This window comes from Prionailurus viverrinus, chromosome D3 (assembly GCF_022837055.1).
Source record: "Prionailurus viverrinus isolate Anna chromosome D3, UM_Priviv_1.0, whole genome shotgun sequence".
NCBI classification, from domain to species: Eukaryota; Metazoa; Chordata; class Mammalia; order Carnivora; family Felidae; genus Prionailurus; species Prionailurus viverrinus.
Window position 1 is genome coordinate 30,572,067 of NC_062572.1, and position 21,119 is coordinate 30,593,185.

The window sequence follows — 21,119 nt, forward strand, 5'->3', positions numbered from 1 at the left end:
GCCCCGCCTCCGGAGCTGACCATCTTGCCCGGCGGCTTGGGGGGGACCACGCCCTGTGTGCGCGACCTCAGCCTACCCCTCGGTTTGTCTCTCCCCTCCAGCGGTGGGATCACCCCACGGCCACGCCCCACCCAGTGTCGACAACAGAGGTCACGTGGCGGGGAAGCCGGATACCGCCGCGCCTGCGCCGTGAGTTCTGTCGCTCGCAGGCCGGTGCGGGAGGCCTGCCGGCACCGCTGCCGCGCGCGCGATGATGGCGGCGGCCGTGGCCCGGGGAGGAGGAGGCGGAGGAGGCGGAGGAGGCGGCGGCGGCGGCGGCGGCGGCGGCGGCAGCAGCAGCAGCAGCTCTGGCTCCGGCTCCGGCGCTTCACGGGGCTTCTATTTCAATACGGTCCTATCATTGGCCCGCTCCCTGGCGGTGCAGAGACCGGCATCGTTGGAGAAGGTAGCCTTGGCCGCCTGGGCCGCGAGCTGACAGGAGAAGCGGTTTAGGGTGGCGAAGCGAGGGGGCGGGGCGAGGGTCTATGGGAGATCGAGAGGGGGTCTCGAGCTTCCTGTGACTGGAGGGGATATGTGATGGGAGGGAGCCGGCGGGGTGAGGAGGCCCATGGGTCTGGTGAAGAGCGCTGGTGAAGAGAGGAGAGTGGAGGGACTTGGGCAGGGAGTGGGCTGGGCAGGTAGGGACGTTGCGGGTGGGTGGCGGACGAGGGACGTGAGCTACTGGCCAGGGTTTGGGGTTTGAGCCGAGGGGGCACCTTGTGACATCGCAGGGGCAGGGGCGGCAGGCAGTGAGAAGCAGTGGGAAGAGCAAACGACCAGGGTTAAAACCTGGGGCTCTGCTCCCGACTTCCTCTGCTTTTTATTCCGTGACCTTGGAGAGATTTCTTTCTCATAAAATGGAGTTGCTTTCACCTGCTTTCCCCACTTCACATCATTGTGAAGGGCAAGTGGAACGGTAAATCTGAAAGTGCTTTCTAAATCTGAAAGTGCTTTCTAAAATGCAAATCCGCGCATTGTTTTTCCGTGAAGTCTAGAGGGAGCGTTAGACTGGGTAAAAGATGGTGTGTGAAGAAGGGACAGTGGCCAGGAAGGGGTAATGAACTGTCATAGACAGAGAACTGAACCCAGGATTCCTTCAGAGGAGAAAGGACAACTTATGCTGGGGGTATCTTTTCCTTGGGAGAAAGGTGAAAGGCGACTCAAAGGTGTGGCTCAGATGTTGGAAGGAACAGAGATACCAGAGTCAGACCTGTTTGGTCCCCGCACTGTCACTGTTTGTCTTCTTGGGCTAGTTACTTCAATTCTCAGAGCCTGTTTCCTCATGTGTGAAATGAAGTGGTTCTTGAGGAGTAAATGAGTTCAAAGCATAAAGTGCCTGGGCAGAACAGGTGAACAGTAAATGTCAGCTTTCTTCCTCCCCTCTCCCCCATGGTGTGATGAGACTCATTAAAGTGTATTAGCACTGAAGGGATGGGATTCTTTTTTCACACATCTTCCTGGCAGATGGAAAGAGATCTGTTGTCTAAGAGTAGGGAGACTGGAGACCTGCCTGCTGCTGTTCAGAGTCGTTTTGTGGCTCTGGTGAGTGGTGAAGTTGAAATGCTGTGTTAGGCACTCTGTCATAGTGACCTACTCCTTCCTTGGCTTTGTGGGTTCTTAAACCTGATTTCTCACTTACCCGCAGGGTGAGCAGGTCCTGGGAGACTGATGCCAACCTGACTTCTGACTGAAGGAGGAATTCAATAAAATGGAAAGAATATGAGTTCTAGAGATAGGACTACCTGAATTTGAATCCTGTATCGTTTGCTTACATGAGTGTGACTCTGGGTAGGTCAGTTCCCCAGTATGATCCTTTGGTTTCTTTTCAAAATATAAGGACAGTATTAGCTAAGAGTATTATGAGGATCAACAAAATGACACAAATAAAGGCAGGCACATGGATACCTAATGATTAAGAACTGTTATCATTGGATGAGCCTGACTAATGGGCCACGGTGCTGGCTTATCAAATAAAATTCATGCCAGCTAGTCGCACATTCTCTTCTTGGTAGGAGGACCAAAAATCCTATCAGAAGTTTGCTTGCTGGACTTGAAGAAGAGAGAAGAGATTGCAGGGGAGTGGGTGATCTTTAAGAAGACAGTCCTGCAGGGGCGCCTGGGTGGCTCATCAGTTGAGCATCCGACCTGTTCAGGTTATGATCTTTAATGGCTCATGGTTTCGAGCCCCACATTGGGCTTTGCACTGGCAGCGTGAATCCTGCTCTGGATACTCTGTCTCTCTCTCTCTCTCTCTCTCTCTCTCTCTCTCAAAAAGAAATAAACATAAGAATCAAAAAAACCAAAAAAACAAAAAGCCCAGTCCTGCAGTTCTAGCAGGGGACCTATTCCCACTCAGTAATTCTGAGAAATGCACCTTAAGCTCAACTGGCCTTCTTCGGCCTTTTTGGATAATTACAAGAACATTCTGTAATTACAAGGCTGTTAGCTTTGTATCTTATAGTAACTGCTTCAGTCATCAAAATTACAATATATTTTATAACTAATTAATACAGCTTTTAGGGATTCCTGGGAAGCTCAGTTGGTTAAGTGTCTGACTCTTGGTTTTGGCTCAGGTCATGATCTCACGGTTCATGGGTTCAAGCCCTGCATTGGGTTCTGTACTGATATCATGGGATCTGCTTGGAATTCTGTCTTTCCTCTCTCCTGCTCCTCCCATGTGCCCCCCCCCCCAAAAAAATAAATAAATAAACATTTTTTAAAAATGCAGTTTTTAGATTGTCAGCTCCCCAATACCATCTCTTAGTTTGGGAGGTACTTCATTCTCATTGGCAACATTTACAAATCTGAAAAGAGTTAACTGAGCAAGCCTGAGGCTTCAGAAGGGATTGCTTGCAAGGTCAGTCCTGGGTTCACATCTGGGAACTTAGCACTTGAACTGTTCCCTCCATTTCCTATTTGATAAGAGTGGTTCACTGTGCCTAGACTCTTCGTACAATTAATGTGATTTATATTGAACACCTGCTTTCTTTCTTGGAATTAGGGATTTTAATGGTTGCTAGGCAGACAGTGCCTGTGTCTATCAATAAAAACCTTGGCTGCTGTGTCTCTGTTAGACTTCCCTAGGTACAGATGTAGCACACAGGTCACTACATTGTTTGCTGCTGTAGAAGGGAGCATGCTTAGTGTATACCTTTACAGGAAGGAGAGAACATGAAGAAGCCCATGCACAGTTTTCTCCAGATTCCACCTGCCCTTTTCTCTTGCTGATAAATTCACTGTAATATAATTTACTGTAATAAAATTTAGCTACGAGTACGGTTATATATGTGTGAGAGGTCTTGGGGACCTTGAAATAACTTCTTTCTTAGAGAAGGCTTCTGTAGGTGGCTGATTCCATCACATATATGTAGATTCTTCTTTTCTTATCTGGGATCTTAAGACTTGATTATGCTGAGGGTCGTTGTTACTGTTTAGTCCTATAACATATGGCTGCTTACTACATTCCACGACTTTAAACCAATGGACAATAAGCCTTCAGTGTTCCTAGGGAAATCTTCTTGAGGTTCTTAAGAGTAAAGGAATTTCTCAGTACCCACCAGGATAATGAAGGTGGGGACTTAAGTGGGGAGATGAATGTTGAAAAACCTCTCTCATTTTTTTGTTTCTGTTTTTATCTCTTCTCCCCCCACCCCCCCACCCCCCCCCCCCCCACCCAAGAGAAGGCAGAGGACTTAATGGGTCTTGGTCCAGATAGGGTTGAGCTGAGGAAGGCTAAGTTTTATGAGTTAGACCTGACATCTCACTTTAGACATTGGTAATTCAGGCAGCCCTGACATAGTTTTATGGCACTTGGGGCACATTAATGACGTAACTTTCCTTATCTTTGTCTATCTACATGCCACAGTGGTGTTTATTCACCCCACTCACCTACAAGTCTAGGCTGTGAAACCTAGCCTATTGCTACTAAGTAGATTTTACTTCTCTTTTAATTATTTAATTCACTGTTTCATTCAGAAAACATTTGTTGAGCATCTACTGTTAATTAATATGTGCTCGGTAGGCCAGGTCAATAAGAAACAGGTTTTTTTTTAAATGTTTTTATTTTATTTTTGGGAAACACAGAGAGCAAGCAGGGGAGGGGCAGAGAGCGAGAGAGGCGGTGACACAGAATCCAAAGTAGGCTCCAGGTTCTGAGCTGTCAGCACAGAGCCCAACGTGGGGCTCGAATCCACAAACTGCAAGATCATGACCTGAGCTGAAGTCAGACGCTCAACTGACTGAGCCACCCAGGTGCCCCAATAAGAAACAGTTTTAATGAGGTTGCCCAGGTGATCAGCATCAAGTCAGACTTGCTGCAAGTCCCCCTAGCTACTGTTGTAATGCAGGTCTGGTGACCAGACTCCTGCCATATTCAGATAGTCAAACCCAAGACTCCTGGGTGCCTATTCTCTCTTTTTTCTTTTTTTAAATTTTTTTTTCAACATTTATTTATTTTCGGGACAGAGAGAGACAGAGCATGAACGGGGGAGGGGCAGAGAGAGAGGGAGACACAGAACCGGAAACAGGCTCCAGGCTCTGAGCTCCAACTCGCAGACTGCGAGATCATGACCTGGCTGAAGTCGGACGCTTAACCGACTGCGCCACCCAGGCGCCCCGCCTATTCTCTTATCCATATCTAGGCTTTGACCTTTTGCTGCTAGGCTGCGCCTAAGACTGGAGCCATAGCCCTGAGGCCCACTCTCAGGATTGCAGGTTGCCTCTGAGGACACCATCTGTGTCCTAGAGGGATCACGTCCCATGCAGTCCTCGGCCATCTCCCTTTGGGAGAAAGGTGGGAGGAACAAAATAGACAAGAAGAGAGTCTTGTCTACACTGGACTCTCCATGTACGGTTGGCTTCCAGTCTCCCTCTCTCTGATTTCTTTTTGCCTGCTAGTCTTGCTCTGCTTTCCTCTTTCTCATCTGTCTTAAGAATGTTAAGCCACCCCTGCCAAGAAGCTTCTGTCTGGATCTGCCTGGTTGTACTCCTCATATCCAGGATATGGGTGAGCTGTTCCTGCCTTTTCTTACCTGGCCTGTATCATACTAATGGACCCGAACCCTGGGACATGGAGAGTTCCCAGCAGAGCTGAAAAGTAGGCAGCATTCCTTGCCCTTCCATCTCTCTTCCCACCCTCAGGAGGCTTTGATCAGAATCTTTTTCCATGTCCTAAAATAGCCTCTCTTTTCTTCAGTTAGACTGCCAGAATCTGGAGGTGTCTTAGCTAACTCAGTGTGGTGTTTAAATAGCACTGCAGCATTAGGGACAGGCCAGACCCCTCCCTGGTGGACAGTTGTGCTCCAGAAGATGAGCTGGTTAATTCTTATCTCTGTTTGGAGGAATGTATGTCCTCATGCTCAGGACACTGGGCTTTCTGGAGTTCATAGTTACCCACTCCTTTAGAGTGGTTTGCCATGGAGTAAAAATCATGGTATTGGCATTTTTTCAGCATCATGAAGCTGAAAATTTCTATCCTCGCTCCCTTTCCTTTGTGAAGTTATGTTCAAAACAACGATGTATAGGATAAGAGAAGAGAAAATTAGCATCGGTAGAGGGAATTCATGATGTTAGAACTATTGTTAAATCAGCTGTAAAATATTTTAAGAAGAAATTGGAAGAAGAAAAAGTCTTTACCTGTAATCATGCCACATTAACTATACTAGTTTGCTAGGGCTGCCATAACATAGTAGTACCACATTGATTTAAACAACTGAAATTTATTTTCTCACTGTTCTGGAGGCTAGACATCCAAGATGAAGGTTTCTTTTGAAGCCTTTCTTTTTGGCATGTAGGTGGCTGTCTTTTGGTGTCTTCGCATAGTCTTCCCTTTGTACCTGTCTGTATCCTAATCTCTTTTTATAAGAACACCAGCCAGATTGATAGGAGTGGCCCACCCTAATCACCTTGTGTTAATAAAGGCCCTAGTTCCAAATTAACAGTCACATTCTGAGGTGCCTGAGATGAGGACTTCAGTATATGAATTTTAGGGGGACATAATTCAGCCCATAACACTAACCCTTTAGCTTTTTAATTTCTTAGGCCTCCTTTTTAGTCTTTAGCTGTATTCACTTTATTGCTTTTTTATTTAAAAAAAAATTTTTTTAACATTTATTTTTGAGAGACAGAGACAGAGAATGAGCAGGGGAGGGGCAGAGAGAAAGGGAGACACAGAATTCGAAGCAGGCTGCAGGCTCTGAGCTGTCAGCACAGAGCCCAATGTGGGGATTGAGCTCACAAACCATGAGATCATGACCTGAGCCGAAGTCGGACGCTTAGCCGACTGAGCCACCCAGGTGTCCCGCTTTTTTCTTTTTTCTTTTAATTTTTTTTTAATGTTTATTTTTGAGAGAGAGAGCATGAGCAGGGGAAGGGCAGAGAGAGAGGGAGACACAGAGCCTGAAGCAGGGCTCGAACTCAAGAACTGTGAAATCATAAGCTGAGCCAGACGCTTAACCATCTGAGCCACCCAGGCACTCCACCTTATTGCTTTTTTCAAAAATAGCCCATATTTATTATTTTAATGGCTGCATGTCATATTTTCTATTGACAGATCAAAATTAAGGATTTCTCTGTTTAGGCTGTCTAGTTTTTCCCTTGTAAAATTGTGCGTTTATACACTTAGAATTTTGTCTAATTTTGAATTACATTCTTGTGTTAAATGTGGATAGGTCTTGATGTTTACTGCCCAACTGTTTTCAAAGGATTATACTTAGTTATGGTAGATAGCATTAGCAAGAGACCTTGTGCATGTTTATAGCTTCACTGTTGTTGGATTTTGTTTACTTTTTCCTGCTAACTCTGCAAGCATAAAAGGGGACCTTATTCTTTTGATTCTAAGATAATGATATTTTACGAATTAACCAAAAACCCATGAAACAGAAATGATGGTGTGACATTGTGCTCTTGTTTTCTGCTATGTGGAAACTTGAATTCAGGGTATTGTTGCTTGGGTACTGACTTCTAGCTGTGCCTGCTCTGGGTATCTTTTTTCTTTTGACAGTTGGGTCTAGGTGTGCACACAATCCTAACCCTCAAATAATTTATAACAAGTAGAAGTAGTCATAGGTGGGGGCTGGCCAGTTGTCCAGAAAGGAGCTGATGGTGGACCATATGGCTTTTTAATAAAACTCCTCTGTGAAGATATTTAGCTGTTTTGCACTTTGTTGGCATGGGAATGGGAAGTACAGATAATTTTTTCTTCAGGCCCCCAAAGAACTCTCCATGAGTCTTGGCAGATATGTGGAAATTTAGAAGGCAAAAAAGTGAAACATGCTCTAAGAAAATGAAAGCATCACGGGCACTTGCTGGGAGGTTACTTTCGGCAGAGATTTTAAATATGGAAGGCCTGGGAATGGGCATTTGTAAATGCCAAGAGTAGTTGGTAAGGGAAGGTCATTTCAGATAGAAGAAAGCAAAGCACAGAAGAAAATGAGGAACAGCAGTAATAGGGTTCAGTAGAAATAGAGTATTTTGGGGGGCACCTGGGTGGCTCAATCGGTTAAGCGTCTGGCTTTGGCTCAGGTCATGATCTTGTGGTTTGTGAGTTTGAGCCCCACATCGGGCTCTGTGCTGACAGCTCAGGGCCCGGAGCCTGCTTCAGATTCTGTGTCTCTCCATCTCTCAGCTCTTCCCCTCCTTATGCTCTGTGTCTCTCTGTCTCTCAATAATAAATAAACGTTAAAAAAAAAAAAAAAGAAATAGAGTATTTTTTTAGTTTTTTAAAATGTTTATTTAAAATTTTTTTTAATGTTTATTTTATTTTTGACAGAGAGACAGAGCATGAGTGGGGGAGGGGCAGAGAGAGAGGGAGACACAGAATTCAAAGCAGGCTCCAGCCTCTGAGCTGTCAGCACAGATCCCAATGCGGGGCTCAAACTCACAGATCCGCGAGATCATGACCTGAGCCGAAGTCGGACACTCAACCGACTGAGCCACCCAGGTGCCCCTAAAATGTTTATGTTAAATGTTTATTTTTGAGAGAAAGAGAGCACATAAGAATAGGGGAGGGGCAGAGAGAGAGAGAAGGGGACAGAGGATCTGAAGCAGGCTCTACACTGATAACAGAGATCCTGATGTGGGGCTTGAACCCACAAACTGTGAGATTGTGACCTGAGCTGAAGTCGGATGCTTAACCAACTGAGACACCCAGTGCCCCAGAAATATAGTATATTTAGAGAATGGAAATGAAAGTGGAGAAGAAAGCAGATGGCTTCATATGTAGTCCCAGACTCAAGAGTTTGTATTGAATTGATGAGACAGGGAAGAGCCCTTCAATATTTCAGGGCCAAGAGTAATGTGCATTAAGAAGATTATTATGACCATATTGTTTATATTGATGCCCTTAGGGAGTCTTGGAATTGACATGTCACTAGTTGTTTACTCCCCAAGAGAGCAAGAATGTTCTATTTCTTACTCCTTACTGCAGATTTTCTTTTCTGCCGTCTGTGTTTGCAGTTTGTACCTAGTGGGGGATGTGGTTGCCTTCAGTCCTTTCCACCAGCAGCTATTCCTATCTTTGATTTAAATTGCTGAAATTTATCTGTGCACTTCATTGTCCTCATTATTTATATATTTATTTGTTTTTGTATTTGCTTCTTTCATGTATCTTGGGATTTTGGGAAAAGGCTTGGCCTTTTGTGAACATTGCCAAGCCAGTCAGAACACTATGTTTATGTGATAAAATACATGGTTGAGGCAAAAATCCTCAGATCTCACTTGCATTTATTGACTTAGTTCTGAGAGGCTCTATCTTTGCTGCTGAAGCTGTTCTCTTTTCCTGAATACTTCTGTGTGTAAAGCTGGTCTGGAAGCCTAGAGTTAGGCCAGCCAAGGCTATATGTACTGTTATAAAAGCAAATGATGGGGCGCCTGGGTGGCGCAGTCGGTTAAGCGTCCGACTTCAGCCAGGTCACGATCTCGCGGTCCGTGAGTTCGAGCCCCGCGTCAGGCTCTGGGCTGATGGCTCAGAGCCTGGAGCCTGTTTCCGATTCTGTGTCTCCCTCTCTCTCTGCCTCTCTCTGCCCCTCCCCCGTTCATGCTCTGTCTCTCTCTGTCCCAAAAATAAATAAACATTGAAAAAAAAAAAAAAATTTAAAAAAAAAAAAAAAAAAAAAAAAAAGCAAATGATGGTGACATTTGTTTATTCGTTCGTTTGTTCATTCATTCATTCAGTCTTTGAGTGCCTGCTGTGTGCCAGGCCTTGAAGGGACCTATTAGAGGGATTGAATGAGTGGACATTGTTTTTCTGTCATGGAGTTTGGCATGGAGATAGACAAGCATTAAACAAAAAGTTACAAGTAAGTACAATTGAAAATGCTAACAAGTGCCAGGAAGCAAAAGTAAATGGTTTTTGTGAATACATTCATAATGTTTTACTACCATCACCACCATCCACCTTCAGAACTCTTTCATCTTGTAAAACTGAAACTCTAATTGCAATTGATTTTTGTATGTTGATCTTGTATCCTGCAACCTTGCTACACTTGTTTTTTAGTTTTAATATGTTTTTAGTTTTTTCTTTATATAAGATTATGTCATCTGCAAATATAGTTTTACTTTTTTTTTTTCCAATCTGAATGCCTTTTATTTCATTTTCGTATCTAATTGTCCTGGCTAGAACCCCCAGGACAATACTGGATAGAAGTGGTGAGAGTGGACATCTTTATTTTGTTCCTGTTCGGGGGCAACTTTCAGCCTTTTACCATTAAATATGATGTTAGTTCTGAGTGTTTTATAGATGCCCTTTTTCAAGTTGAGGAAGTTCTATTTCTAGTTTGTTGAGTGTTTTTATCATGAAGAAGTGTGGAATTTTTTCAGATGCTTTTTCTGAGCGAATAATGATCTGGATTTACCTTCCTGCCATAAAACAACTAGGAAAATGGACAAATATATGAAACCACTGATTTCATACACTGACAAGGAACACAGGACTATAATACCTGAGAGACGGAAGAAACAAAGTGAGCCCTATGACTGCCTGGTTTTCTGCCAAAAGACATATCTCAGACCACAGAAACGGGAAAGCTACAAAGCTAATTTTACAAAGCTAATTTAAAACTTTGCTAGGGCAGGTCTATAATAGCTTTTGCTACAGGGATAGTTTAACTCCACTGCTAAGGTATGGCCCTTTTGAGGTTTCTACTGAATGCTTTGAGGGCTTTCCACTCTGGCTGGGAGTAACTCAGACTCTTCTCCGCTATATATGAACTCTGGGAACTATTCAGTACGCAGTTGCCTGGTTGTTCTTTTCCAACTTCCTGGAATATCACCTATACTAGTGTGTGTTAGTATTCATCAAAAATTCAAGGGAACTCTTGCTATGATTTCTGGAGATTTTTTTGTTTAGCTCTCTCCTCTTCAGAATTTCCAGCTGCTTTAGACTTCCTGTATTCTTACTTCTATCTCCTCCACTTAGACCTGCATGACTGGGATGTCCTTTCCTGTTCTGTGGTCTGAGATATGTCTTTTGGCAGAAAACCAGGCAGTCATAGGGCTCACTTTGTTTCCTCTGCCTCTCAGGCATTATAGTCCTGTGCTCCTTGTCCAGTGTATGAAATCAGTGGTTTCATGTATTTGTCCATTTTCCTAGTTGTTTTATGGCAGGAAGGTAAATCCAGATCCTATTAATCTCTCATGGCCACAGGTAGAAGTTCTTGGATCACAAGATTTTATTGCTAGAGCAGACATTGCAAAAAAACTATCTGGTCATCCTTTTACATTTGAGAAAACTGAGACTTGGGGGAGAAGACTTATCAATATTGGGATAGTTTTATTTTTTTATTTTATTTTTATTTTTATTTTATTTTATTATTATTTTTTTAATGTTTATTTATTTTTGAGAGAGACAGAGATAGGATGTGAGTGGGTTAGGGGCAGAGAGAGAGGGAGACACAGAATCCAAAGCAGGCTCCAGGCTCCAACCTGTCAGCACAGAGCCCAAGACGGGGCTCGAACTCATGAGCTGTGAGATCATGACCTGAGCCAAAGTCGGACGCTCAACCGACTAAGCCACCCAGGCGTCCCTTGGCATAATTTTAAGACATTAGCAAGATTCTGTGAATTTATATATATACACACACTTGCTGTTTTGTCCACGTTTTACAGAAGGAAATACAAAGTCAAAATGTTCAGATAGGTTTTGTCAGTTACCTTGGGTCACTTAGATAAGAAGTGCTAGAGTTGGGGGGCGCCTGGGTGGCGCAGTCGGTTAAGCGTCCGACTTCAGCCAGGTCACGATCTCACGGTCCGTGAGTTCGAGCCCCGCATCGGGCTCTGGGCTGATGGCTCAGAGCCTGGAGCCTGTTTCCGATTCTGTGTCTCCCTCTCTCTCTGCCCCTCCCCCGTTCATGCTCTGTCTCTCTCTGTCCCAAAAATAAATAAACGTTGAAAAAAAAAAAAAAAACTCCAGGAGGACCCAGTCACTGGGGTGAGGTACAAAAAAAAAGAAGTGCTAGAGTTGGAATGAAAATCACAACTCCGTACAGCTCCCCTGAGCATTGCCTGGTGAAACGATGTGTCAGGAATCAGAGACATGGATTTGTATGTGCTGTACTCTGCCAAGCACATGAGCTGGGCTCAAGAAACGGAGACTCATTCGTTGTGTGTAAAGGCTCATGGAGTGCTACTTGTGTTGGATGTTGTAGAAAGCCATGTTAATTGATCACAGCCAACAGAACATCTTTAATGAAACCCTCATCCAGGACTGCTTGTAGGAGCAGGTGCTGTTCCACATGGTCTGCAGCTCCATGTGAATCTTGTTACAATCACTGTTATCATGATAGCTCTCAGTCACTTAGGAAATGTTAGCTTATGTTCAGTGTTCTCCATGGATGGGGATAGTGCATTTGAGAAAGACAACTAAAAATCAGATTTAGGTGCGCCTGAGTGGCTCAGTCGGTTAAGTGTCTGGCTTTTGATTTTGGCTCAGGTCATGATCTTGCAGTTCATGGGTCAGAGCCCTGCATTGGGCTCTGTGCTGACAGTACAGAGCCTGCTTGGGATTCTCTCCCTCCTTCTCTCTCTACCCCTCCCCTGCTCGTGCTTGCTCTCTCTCTCTCTCAAAATAAATAAATAAACTTTAAAAAAAAAACCCAGATTTAACAGGTCACCTGGGTGGCTCAGTCAAATAAGCATCTGATTCTTGATCTCGGTTCAGGTCATGATTTTGTGGTTTGTGGGATCATGCACGGAGCCTGCTTGAGATTCTCTCTCCCTCTCTCTCTGCTCCTCCTCCTCCAATAAAATAAACTAAAAAGGGGGGGGGGATTTTTAAAAAACAGATTTAACGAAACACTGCCACTAATACTTAAAGCTTAATCTCCTGTTCTCAGGGAATTTTGTTTCTCTATAAAGACTATTCCCAGAGGTTTCAGATAACAAAAGTTGTATTCTTTTAAAAACTCATTAATTATCCAACATGTAATGCTATTATTGGTAGGTTTATTTTGACCTAAATATTTTACCTACACCCACGGTTATGTTTTGACTTTTCATCTGCAGTTCTCTCTGCCCAATGGTTCAGACTTGTGGGGGCACCTTGTTTTCTCCTTGGTTTGGCATTTCTTTACCTTGGCAGTCTAAATTCACCTTGTGGTTTCTCTTTTAATAGCCTTCAGTTAAAGTATTGTCAAGAGTTCTTAGCAAAGTCTAAGTGAGTTACCTTTGTTGCCTCCTGGTCGTCCATTGACTTATCAACTTCCTCAAAGTGTTGCCCAGAGCCCCTTTGGATCCTTTTTGTAAATGGCCACCACTGTCAGATTTTGAGCTTAACAACCTTTAATAATGCAGGATCTACTCCCCTTTACCCCCTAAAAACAACCAACTTTTTAGTTGATTGTAAAATTCTGAAAAAAAAATCAGTGTTTTTTCTTTTCATTTTTTAAATTAAGAAAAAATTTAATGTTTATTTTTGAGAGACAGATAGACTGCAAGCAGGGGAGGGGCAGAGAGGGAGGGAGACACAGAATCCGAAGCAGGCTCCAGGCTCTGAGCTGTCAGCACAGCTCAAACACATGAACTGTGAGATCATGACTTGAGCCGAAGTCGGACACTTAACCAACTGAGCCACCCAGGCGCCCCTCTTTTCATTCTTTTAAATTGCAGCATTAATGCTTTATTCTGCATTAGGACTTTGACTTCTCTGTGTCTCAGTTTCTTCATCCATAGAATGAAGATAATAAATAGTGCACTATTGTGAGGATTAGATAAATACAAACCAGCACCTCACATGTGATCAATGTTCAATAACTATTGACTATTAGTATTTGGAGACTGGCACCCAGCAGAACCGATTTTCCCTTGTCTGATATGTGATGACTTCTATAGGACCCGGGTTCAAGTCTTCACTTTTTTTCCCCCTACAAGAGTCCCAGTGTCCAAGGCCATTTTGCATCAGAGCCTAGACCTGGTGCCAGGCTTTTGGGGGCCCTCATCATTTAGTTTCTGACCTGCATTATTCACTAGTTGTGGCCTTTTTATTGGTTGTATAACTCTGGCTGGATTGTAAGGATTGTGAGAGTGTGACTACATGTTATACATGACTTAACCTGATTATTCTTCCATCCATCCCCCTGTTCATTTAATGATGCAGCAAATATTTGTTCAGTGCCAATTGCATGCCAGCACTGTGCCCAGTACTGGTTATATGACAAATGACACCACATAGTTAAGCCCTACAGTAGGATGGCTGGGTTCCAGTGGTCCTCTTTCTTTTTACTTTCCTTCCTATCTCATTAAATCCCTGTGACTTCAGCCCCTTTAGTTCCACTAAATAGTTGTTAAGTTTCTGGAACGTGTAGGGTGCATCAGATACAGTGATGTGGGGGGCAGTGATGAGGCGAACACAGTCCTGTCTGCAGTGAATGGAAGATAAGTATACAAGTAACTCTGAAATAAGACTTTTCAAAAGATAATTATGTCAAGAAAATTACGTTATTCTTGGTGGGCTATTGAGAGGTGTGATGGGAAAGATCTTAGCACATTACTGGGGTCTGAGAAAGCTTTGAGAAATGGGAGACAGGATCTTGGAAGGATGGATAGAATTTTTATAGGGGAGATAAGGCAGGTTGAATGAAATGTTAAAGATGGGTGAAAACCATGGAAAAGGCCAGGTAGGGAGAAGTGAGCTCGGTATTCAGGGCCCAGGTGTTTGGGGCAAATTGGGAAGGACCTTCATTGCCAGGTTGGGAGTGTGCATTGAGTGTTCACTGGGGTGGGGAGCTGTTGAAGGTACATGAGCTGGGAGTAGTAATATTGGAGTAGGGAGAGACAAAAGTCAGAGGATCTAGTTAAGAGCCTATTGTCTAAGATTGTACTTAACCTGTCTGGGCCTAGTTGCCTAACCTATTAAACAAAGATAGGATTACACATGATCTGCCTGAAAGGGGACATTTGGCAGATGAGTGTGCAACTTCTTTCAGCTCTCCATCTCTGATTCTGCTTACATTTGGGAGTTGTGAGAGGTCTTCAGGTCTGAAATCCAAGTGAGCATCATCTCAGTGAAGTAGTTGAACTTGCATCATGTATTCTGGATGTCTTTAGAGAAATTACGCTCAATGAAAAGAAAAGCTCACCTTCCATTTTTCGTGTGTTTTTTGTTGTTGTTGTTGTTAATGAAGTAATTTAATAAGTTTGCTTTTTATTTACACAGAGCTGTGAAATATTTTCAAGACCATTTTGTGAGATTAAACTTTATATTCCTGGGTCTCGTTTCACGTGGTACCTGCTTCAGTCTTTGCCGTGCCTGTGTGCAGTCACAGGTGTCTTTGTCAGGGCTGAAACTTTCCTACTTGGTTTGAGACTCCTGGGGAAATTGTAGTTACTGGGGCGGGGAGGGGGAGTTGTAGTTAAATAGGAGTTATTTTAGGGTACCTGGCTGGCTCAGTCGGTGGAGTGTGCAACTCTTGATCTTGGGGTTGTAAGTTTGAGCCCCACAGATTACTTAAAAATAAAATATTTAAAAAACAAATAGGAGTTGATTCACTGATATTAAGATGTTGGAGTTAAAGAAGTTGTGAGACTGTCTCCTTGGCTTTGGCTTTGCATTGCTATTAGAGTACAAGCCAGGCTCCCAGTCTCTACCTGAACTTGGAATTCTGGGCATCCCTGCTTTCTCTTTCCCATTGTATTGTCTCTCCAGCGGCCTCTGCCAGAATGCTTTAGATCTCTAATTATTTCTTTACAATCATTCCTAAGAGAAAGATTACTAAGACAAAGAACGTTACTTCTCTTCAGGTTAGAAGGTGCTTCTCTTTCTGGATTGTGTATTTGCCCTTTTAAAATATGCTTTCTTTTTTTTAATTGCAATGATAATTGATATTTTCAAAGCAAATCTCAAGCATTGCACTTGATCTCCTTTGCCGTTAGAATATCCCAAGAAACTGTATGAATGTCAGTGAATGACTTCTCATTGGTTCCATAACAGAACAGCAAAGTTGAGGCCTGATGTGTCTGAATGCTCTGCTCAAGGGTTCTTATGGCAGGGATTTTCAAGGTGAATAGGCATCACCTATTTTCCTATTCATAACAAATCCAGATTTTTAGTTCCTTTATGTCAGGTATTTACTGTTTTGAAAATAATTCTAAGTTCTCCATATATTCAATAAATTGCTGATTTACTGCCTATCTGCTTATGCTAGCCACTCTTATGGCATATCCAGTAACAACAGATATTGTTTATTAAATGAATAGTATGTATTATGCACTGTCCTAAGTGCTTTACCCACATTTCATCTCCCCCCTCTCCCACATTTAATCTTTTAATGAACAGTATGGGAGGCATTGCGACTGTAGGTAGGTTTGGGTAAAGTGCTTTTGAGTACCACTGAGTAGTGGAGATCTGTGATTATTCTGACTCTGAAATGCAGACGTTGGCTCTTGTGCTTTACATCCTCTGTGTGTACATCATTTTAACCCTTGGTCCAAGCTTCTCAGTGCATATATGTTTTGGGAGCATGTGCATGATCATTTCAGAAGCTGGAGATGATCTTTTTATGACCTTTGAATTGGAAAAGAATGACTTACTGGTTATATAGACTCATTGGTGTTTATGCTATTGTTTATATCTTATATTCTGAATGTGGGTTTATATATTTTTTTAATCTATGGGTTTTTGGTTATTGTTGGTGGTGGTCTCATTTTCTAGGTCCAAAAGCTGCTTTGTATGTGCCCAGTAGATTTCCATGGGATCTTCCAATTGGATGAACGACGGAGAGATGCAGTGATTGCATTGGGCATTTTTCTCGTTGAATCTGATCTTCAGGTATGTCTTTACTACATTAAAAGTGTTTCTGTAAAAGGGGGAATGTAATTAGAATTTAAATTTGTACCTGGTTATATTTACCTGAAGCAGTACTAGAAGAATGCATACAAACCTAATAAAGGTGGTTAGTGATAGTGAGGCAGAGTAGGTGGAACAGGTTGGGGTGTGTGATTTAATTAATTTAGTTAATGTATACCTTCTTAGGAAATTTTGTTTTTTGAATTGTGTGAATATATTAAGTTAAAATTTATATATATATATATACATATATATACATATATATATGTGTATATATATATATATATATATATATATATATATATATATAATGGATTTTGATTGTTGTGTTTTGCCAGAAAGTTAGTTAAAATGCTTGTGAAATAATTGTGTGCCTTCCAGGGTAGACTTGATTTTTAATCTAAGGTCAAACATTTATCGGTCAAACTCAGAGTAACCATTTTTTTTTCCTTGTGATAAGATAGGGTTCTTTGAGATAATTTTGACATAATACCATCTTTTTCAGAACTGTGATAGGTATAGGTACACCTGGCTGGCTACGTTGGTGAAGCATGTGATTCTTCATCTTGGGGTTGTAAGTTCGAGCCCCACATTAGGTATAGAAATTACTTACAAATAAAAAAAAAAAATCTTAAAAAAAAAAGAACTGTGATAGATATAACTTTTAGAGTACATGTTACTGTGTCCTTTAGAGGTAATTTAAAAATCAATGTTGTGGCTCCAATAGAAAATGATGTGGCCATTTTTTTTGTTTTTTGTTTTTTTAGTACTTCCCAAAGCTAATTAAAGCAAATGATTAATCACTGAATACAGACTCTTTTATTTATTTATTGTTATCATTATCAAGAATCACTTTTATTTTTTTTTTATTTTTTTATTTTTATTTTTTTTTTCAACGTTTGTTTATTTTTGGGACAGAGACAGAGCATGAACGGGGGAGGGTCAGAGAGAGAGGGAGACACAGAATCGGAAACAGGCTCCAGGCTCTGAGCCATCAGCCCAGAGCCTGACGCGGGGCTCGAACTCACGGACCGCGAGATCGTGACCTGGCTGAAGTCGGACGCCCAACCGACTGCGCCACCCAAGCACCCCTTTTTAAAAAATTTTTTAAAAAATGTTTAACGGTTATTTATTTTTGAGAGAGAGACAGAGTGTGAGTAGGGGAAGGGCAGCAAGAGAGGGAGACACAGAATCTGAATCTGAAGTAGGCTGCAGGCTCTGAGCTGGTAGCACAGAGCCCGATGTGGGGCTCGAACCCACAAACTGCAAGATCATGACCTGAGCCGAAGTCAGATGCTCAAGCGACTGAGCCACCCAGGCGCCCGTGTCTGTCTGTCACAACATAGTGTCTGGGTCCCAAGGGCATGTGTCCTGAGAGAAAGGCAGATGGATGCTGCACTGCTTTTTTAACCTAACTTAGGAAGTCAGTCTCATTTATACCACAGCTGACCCTTGAACAATGTAGGGTTTAGGGGCACTGACCCCCTGTGCCATTGAAAATCCACATATAATTTTGATTCTCCCAAAATTTAACTATTAATAGCCTACTATTGACCAGAAGCCTTACTGAAAACAATAAACTAGAGAAAAGAAAATGTTATTAAGAAAACTGTAAGGAAGAGAAAATACATTTACAATACTGTAAAAAAGCCATATATAAGTGGACCCGTGTACTTCAAACCCTTGTTGTTCGAGGATCAGCTGTACTTTCTAAAAACACCAGAAGCAAGTCACTAAGGCAGCCCATTTTCTAGAGGAAGTGAATTTGACTCCACCTTTCAGTTGGAGTGTCACAGAATTTGGAGTCATGTTTTCTTTTTCTTTTTTTTTTTTTTTTTTTTTTTTTTTTAGAGAGAGAAAGAGCATGAGCAGAGAATGGGTAGAGAGAGAGGGAAAAAGAGGATCCGAAGTAGGCGCCATGCTGACAGCAGCAAGCTCGATGTGGGGCTTGAACCCAAGAATTGTGAGATCATGACCTAAGCTGAAGTCAGATGCTTAATTAATTGAGCCACCCAGGAACCCCGTGGAGTCATGTTTTCAATATCACCACATGTGTTTATCAGTGTTTCAGAACCAAATGGTATTCCTCTTCTCAGGAGCACACTTACCTAATCCTTAACTGGAGCAGTTATAAGTAGGGAAACAGCCAAAAGAGCCAGTCATAGAAGATTGTGAAGTTACATGTTGACTGGCTAGTTTGGAAACTAGAAGAAAGTAGTTTTTGTATTGGCTAACGATGGCTATTAAGTCTAATGCTCAGATTGAGAGAAGCAAAAGGAAACATGAAGCAGAAAATTAAGAAAAAAAAGAAAAGGGGACAAAGGCCATGAATAACAAAAGTATCACCAAGTTTAAAAGCTTCTGGCTGTGAGCTTCCCTCAGTCCAGAGGATCTGATCCTGGGGCCCACTGAAAGGCTTGAGGGCTTTCTGAATACTCTTACTGAGGCAGTTTTGAGAGTGTGTGCTCACACATACCTTCTGGAGAGGCCCTCGTAGGGGCCCAGTGTCCAGAGGAGGCCAGAATCAGGCTGGACATTCAGAGCAGAAGAGCAGGTTGTAGCCCTTCCCTTAGGCACCTAGTGCAGGCTTATGGGATGACCTCGGACGCCCCCTGCTGCCACCACATGGAAATAGGAAGGGTGCAATGCCATGGGACCATCCATATTTGAGATGATTTGGATGTGTATGCTTTGCTTTAGGCTTAGTACTAAAAAGCTACCAGCCACACATTTGTATTAAATGTGTTTTTTTTTTTTTTTTTAAGCATAAAGATTCCGTGGTTCCTTACCTTCTCCGACTGCTTAAAGGTCTTCCGAAAGTGTATTGGGTAGAAGAAAGCACAGCTCGGAAAGGCAGAGGTAATTTTGTATAACGTTTTCCCTGAATTCAGGGAAGAACACGTATGCTCACAGTCTGTAAAGATCAAGTGTTTAATCATGTTAATGCATCAAGTACAGTGTTTCTAGCTGGTTCCACTCCTGGCTGTGGGACAGCTGCCTGCCTGCAGCAACATGGGCTATGCTTACTCACTGTTGTCCAGAGTCCATGGTGAAGGTGGGGCAAAGGCAAGGCTGAGAAAACTGACTTTTTATTGTACTCTGGGAGTGAACAGGAACTTGGAGACCTGCGGGAACCTTTTCTCATGTCTCATTGCCAGAATTGGGTCCCCTGCCCATCCCTGAACCTGTCTTTCTTACCCTTCAATGAATAGGCTCACTCCTGGAGTGAGGCCAGTTCCCCAGATTTCATCACTGCTGCTCAAAAAGGAAGGGTGAGATGGATGTCCAGGATTTGAACACCATGTCCGCTATAAATAATAAATAGTTTATCATTTTGTTGCTGTTGGCTGAGTTTTAAATTTTGCACCTTTAAGAATGGTAATAAGCCTGCTATGTGCCAAGCATTGTGCTAAGCGCTTGTAACACTGATATTCCCATACATTGATTTCCCAAGACTCCCAAATCAGTTTGGAACACCACCAACATTTTAGAGATCACGACCCTGGAGACCAAAGTTTTCTTATAGTCTCCCTCTGTGAGACCCGCGGCCCACCTTCAGACAAAGCAAGGGGTTGGTGTCTATAAAGAAAGCCCTTGTTCTTTTGGTTGGTGGCACGGCCCTAATTTTTTGGGTGGGCTTAGCCTGCTAAGGGTGGCTTTTGCTGATCTCATGAACATCCTGCTTCAGCCTAGTCCTCTCTTTCTTTGGGTTTCATCATTTCTGGTAACATACTATGCCTAAAACTGACAGACCCCAGATTATGCATGTATCCTCAAACTTAAAGCACTACAATTTTTTTAATTGAAATATAGTTGACATACAATATTATATTAGTTCCAGGCATACAACAGTGATTTGAGGTGTATATACATTACAAAGTGATCACAGTGATAAATCTAGCTACCATTCGTCACCATACCAAGTTGATACTTATTATTGACAGTATTCCCTATGTGGTACATTGTATCCCTATGTCTTATTTGTTTTAGAACTGAAAGTTTGTACCTTTTAATCCCCTTCCCCTATTTCGTTCATCCTCCCACCCTAAAGGTCTACAGATTAGATAGAAAGCATTGCTAAAAAGTCAAACATCTCTCTGTCAACCATTGTTATCTAACTTGGGGAGAAGTAGAATACCAGTAGAAGTTGATTCTATTTTCTTTCCTTTCCAAACAAATACCGCTTCTATGTACATGGACTCCTATTAGAATGTAAGTGTTAGCATTATTTGAAGCATTGTTAGGGATATATAAATCTCCAATTATTGGGTAACATTTCACTCTTTTATTTTTTACGAAGGCAGTATGATTTAGACCTTTAAACTCTAGAGCAGTAGTTCTCAAAGTGGCATTCCTGGATCAGCAGCCTCAGTGTCAGAACTTGTCAGAAATGCAGATTCTCAGTCCTTGCATCAGAGCTGCTGAATTAGAAGTCTGGGACAAGGAAGCCTCCAGGTGATCCTGATCACACTCTAGTTTGAGAAGGACCTAGATCTGCATCTTAAAATTATAAGTACAGAAGTGAACACATAACAGTCTTCTGCCATGTACTATGAATAGATCCATAAATCAGTGGGCAGCTCTCTGTCCTTCATTAAATTCAACGCTCAAAATTGATTAAATATTTAATAGCAATTGGATCTACACAGCAGTGATTCTGACATTTTTAAGGTGCACACCATAGAAGTACTGGTTAGCTTTGGTCTTTTAGGTACAGTGATCCTTTCCCAACCTTGAGTCCATGCTCCTGAGAACCTCCCAATGAGGGGGCTCGGTAGTAGATGGGCTTAAAAACTTATGAGGA

General features: G+C 42.5%; 1 protein-coding gene across 1 annotated transcript in view; it reads left to right on the plus strand.

Moving 5' to 3' along the window:
* The first annotated feature begins 152 nt into the window (after positions 1 to 152).
* Positions 153 to 21,119, plus strand: part of PI4KA (phosphatidylinositol 4-kinase alpha) — a 111,459-nt gene continuing 90,492 nt past the window's right edge. Inside the window, exons 1-3 of the mRNA XM_047828065.1 lie at positions 153 to 445; positions 16,181 to 16,297; positions 19,081 to 19,174. Of these exons, the coding sequence (XP_047684021.1) occupies positions 251 to 445; positions 16,181 to 16,297; positions 19,081 to 19,174 (406 nt within the window). The 5' untranslated portion in view covers positions 153 to 250. The remainder of the gene's footprint in view (positions 446 to 16,180; positions 16,298 to 19,080; positions 19,175 to 21,119) is intronic.